We start from the raw sequence: 3,359 nt of genomic DNA, 5'->3' as shown, positions 1-3,359 counted from the left end.
CTTAATACCTCAATCAGACTCCCCCCCCAACTCTTCTTTTTTCAAGAGAAAACAATTTGAGAGATTTCAGATTCTTGTCATATGACAACCCATCCATCGCAGGCACCATTCTAGTAACCCTTCTCTGAATCCTTTTCAACAATTCAATGTCCTTTCTAAGGTAAGGAGCCCAAAACTGAACACAATATTCCAAATGTGGCTTAACCAGTAACCTGTACAATGAAAGTATAATCTCTTTAGACTTGTATTCAATATCTATAGATACAACCTAAAATCCTATTTGCCATACCACTAGCAACAGCACACTGCTTGGATGGCTTTAGAGACTGATTGACTATTACACCAAGATCCCTTTCCTTCATGACACTATTGAGGTAATTCCCATCCAAATTATACTTATAATTTAAATTATAACCCACATGCACTATCTTGCATTTATTATAATTAAAACCCATCTGCCATTTATTTGATCTAAATATAAATATCTAAATATAAATGCCATATAAATGATCGAAATCCTTTTGTAAATCAGCAGCATCCTCTTTACAACAAGCATCTTAATATGATCTGCAAATTTAAGTAATTTATTGACTATACCTTCATCTATGTCATTAAGACTTAACTTTAATACTTGCTGTTCTTAATCAATATTTTTCAGTTTGTATCCATGATTTACATTTTAAACCAACTAAGTTCCATGTACTTATATCTTTTTTAAAATTATAAATAGGATTAAAATTTAAAATGAAGAATAGAAATATTTATTTGGCAGAAGGCCAAAATTAAAAGACTACCTGCATGTTTTGATAGCTTTACCCTACCATTATGTTGAGTAAATATATACATGACAAGTGGGTAGGTTTTTGTAGAGAAAAAGTTTAACTCATTGTAATGTACGAGAGTATTATGAGTGTTATACATAAGAAGTCAGTAATTCTTTTCATTTCTATTTAACAAAAACTATTTAATTTACAGCACCATATTTCTGTTGGTTCTCTGATCTCATGGCTAATCTAATATTCTGCTCCTAATACTTTTCATTTACTATGAAAAAGTTTTCTACACACACACACACACAATAATTAAATTAATGATATCAACTTAGATGTTTTTGGTTACATGGTTCTATACATGTTTTAAAGCAGAAATATAATTATTGCAAGATTCAGTCCTCTAAATCTTTTGTTTTTCAGACTGAGAAAGTGCTGATAGAAAGTAACAATAACACAACTTTCATTCTAATGCTACAAAGCAAGGAAGAAAATGTTTTGTATACAGCTTGTGATGCCATCCTCAAAGTAGCAAAGAAAGGTAATTCCACTTCAAAATGTTTAGATTGAGATTATGAAATGAAAATACATATTTTTGTATAAATATTTTCTGCATGAAAAGATTTAAAACCATGAAATATTGTGATGATCTAAGTTGAGAGTTGTGTCACTGTGTTTGAAGCCCTTGTAGCAGAGTAGGGGGGAGACCAGCAGTCATAAAATACTGGTGTGATTAAGTCCTAGTCATGATAAACTGATTTTCACATTATTAAATTGTATGAGAAAAAAAAAGATTCATTTACAAAGAAATATAACTGAATATGACAGAAGTTAAGAAACTAAAAATCTACTGTTATTGCCAGGCAAATTACCACAAGTGGAGACTGTTAATTATTAATTTTAACTCTTGTTAAATAGACATGACTTAAATCTTGTTACCACCAAATACTATGGTAATTTTTGTATTATATTCGTCAAAATTACATATGAACAACACAGATCAGTTGGTCCTTCAAGGTGGTCATTGCACAGTAACCACTCTAGAGAATTAAAAAGAAAGCATTAAATTCCAGAAAGCATAAGTTCTCCTTTTAAACTCCTGTAAAGTTCCAGTCATCATTACTGCCAACAGTAGCATGTTCCATCACTTTGTTAGAAAAATAAAATCTTAACTGTAATTTAACATGTCTTTCTCTAATATGACCACTCACCTCTGTACACAGATAAGTATTTTTTTTCTTTCTGCCTGAAAGACCTTCATACCACGGGCCTTGTGTAACTCGCACCTAAAATTCATGTGAGAACATGTGAAATTGCACTGCTACATGATGACATAACCCTCCTTGCACAAATGCTCTCTCTATATTCACATGCAAAGATCCTTATTCTTTTCCTAGGCACGGTCGTGCAAAGATATGTTTAATTTAGTTGAGACTTGTTGAAATATTTTACTTCAACTACTTTGTGTTTTCAATTTGAATTCACAAATAAACGTGCATTTGTTTTTTTTTTGCTGAAGTGAGTACAAATATCACTCACAGTTACCAACAGTTAAGAAAGTTCTTTGCCTGTTGTAATTGTGACAGCCATTGTCCAGCATGTAGTAGGGTCCATGGTACCACTTGGACCCTCTTCTTCCATCTCTTTCATACATTTCCCTTCACAATATTTTGAAGCTGAAGTTAAGGAAGGCGAAATGGAGTGATTTTTCCCATCCAATACTTCTCTACTTGATGTATATCTTTTGATTTTTCCTGCCCATCTTATGTATACCTTCTACCCATGGTTTCCTTTCTTCTCCCTGACCAGTCAGTTCTGCACTTGGAATTTTCTTCAGGTTTAAATTCATTCCAACTGTTTTATGCCTTGTCCTTCCTGTCTTACCAGGTAACTTGTAACAGTTACTGTTTAGATATAGTTTTTTCCACCTTAACACATAACTCATAGAGCTTAATCTTTAGACATCATGTATTACTCCTTAACATGTCCACATGATGATGACAAAACCTTGTCAAAACGTCGTACATTTGCTGTTATGTTAAACTTGTATTATAGTTTTTCTTCATTACCCATTCAAGCCGTCTCCAAGCATTATATGATATATCATTTAGATCTAGTTTGTTACCCCTTAATGTCTACCCCATAGAAAATAATATTTAGTCATAGTTATGTACTCCTTAAAATATACCACTTTAATATATCATGATTAGTCATAGTTCATCACTCATTCATGTCAGACTTACTTATTCCTTACCTTGTTAACATAGATGTTAATCTTTAGTTACATTAGTTGCTCGTTAACACGTAATATATAGATGTTAATATTAAATTCTGGTTGATTATTCCTTAACATGTTCATGTAGAAGGTATTGTTTACATCTAGTTCATTACTTCATCACATTTACACATGAAAGATAATGCTTATTCTTAGTTGATTATACCTCTCCCATGTACACATCCATGTTAATGTCCTCAATATGTCCACATATAAGATAATGTTTTGATATCACTATATAGCTCATTACTCCTTAACTTGCAACTTACTAGAGATAAAAGTTTAGACATAGTTAATTTCTCCTTGATGTGTTC

The 3,359-nt window shown here is 31.9% G+C and overlaps 1 protein-coding gene across 1 annotated transcript in view; it reads left to right on the top strand.

Moving 5' to 3' along the window:
* The window catches only part of LOC106470155 (armadillo repeat-containing protein 3-like), a 68,951-nt gene that overhangs the window by 5,676 nt on the left and 59,916 nt on the right, over positions 1-3,359 (top strand). Inside the window, exon 3 of the mRNA XM_022398735.1 lies at positions 1,194-1,311. Within this exon, the coding sequence (XP_022254443.1) occupies positions 1,194-1,311 (118 nt within the window). The remainder of the gene's footprint in view (positions 1-1,193; positions 1,312-3,359) is intronic.

This window comes from Limulus polyphemus, unplaced genomic scaffold, assembly GCF_000517525.1.
Source record: "Limulus polyphemus unplaced genomic scaffold, Limulus_polyphemus-2.1.2 Scaffold3848, whole genome shotgun sequence".
In the NCBI taxonomy this organism is placed as follows: domain Eukaryota; kingdom Metazoa; phylum Arthropoda; class Merostomata; order Xiphosura; family Limulidae; genus Limulus; species Limulus polyphemus.
Note: the sequence above shows the minus strand (reverse complement) of the source record. Positions and strands in the feature narration are given on the sequence as shown.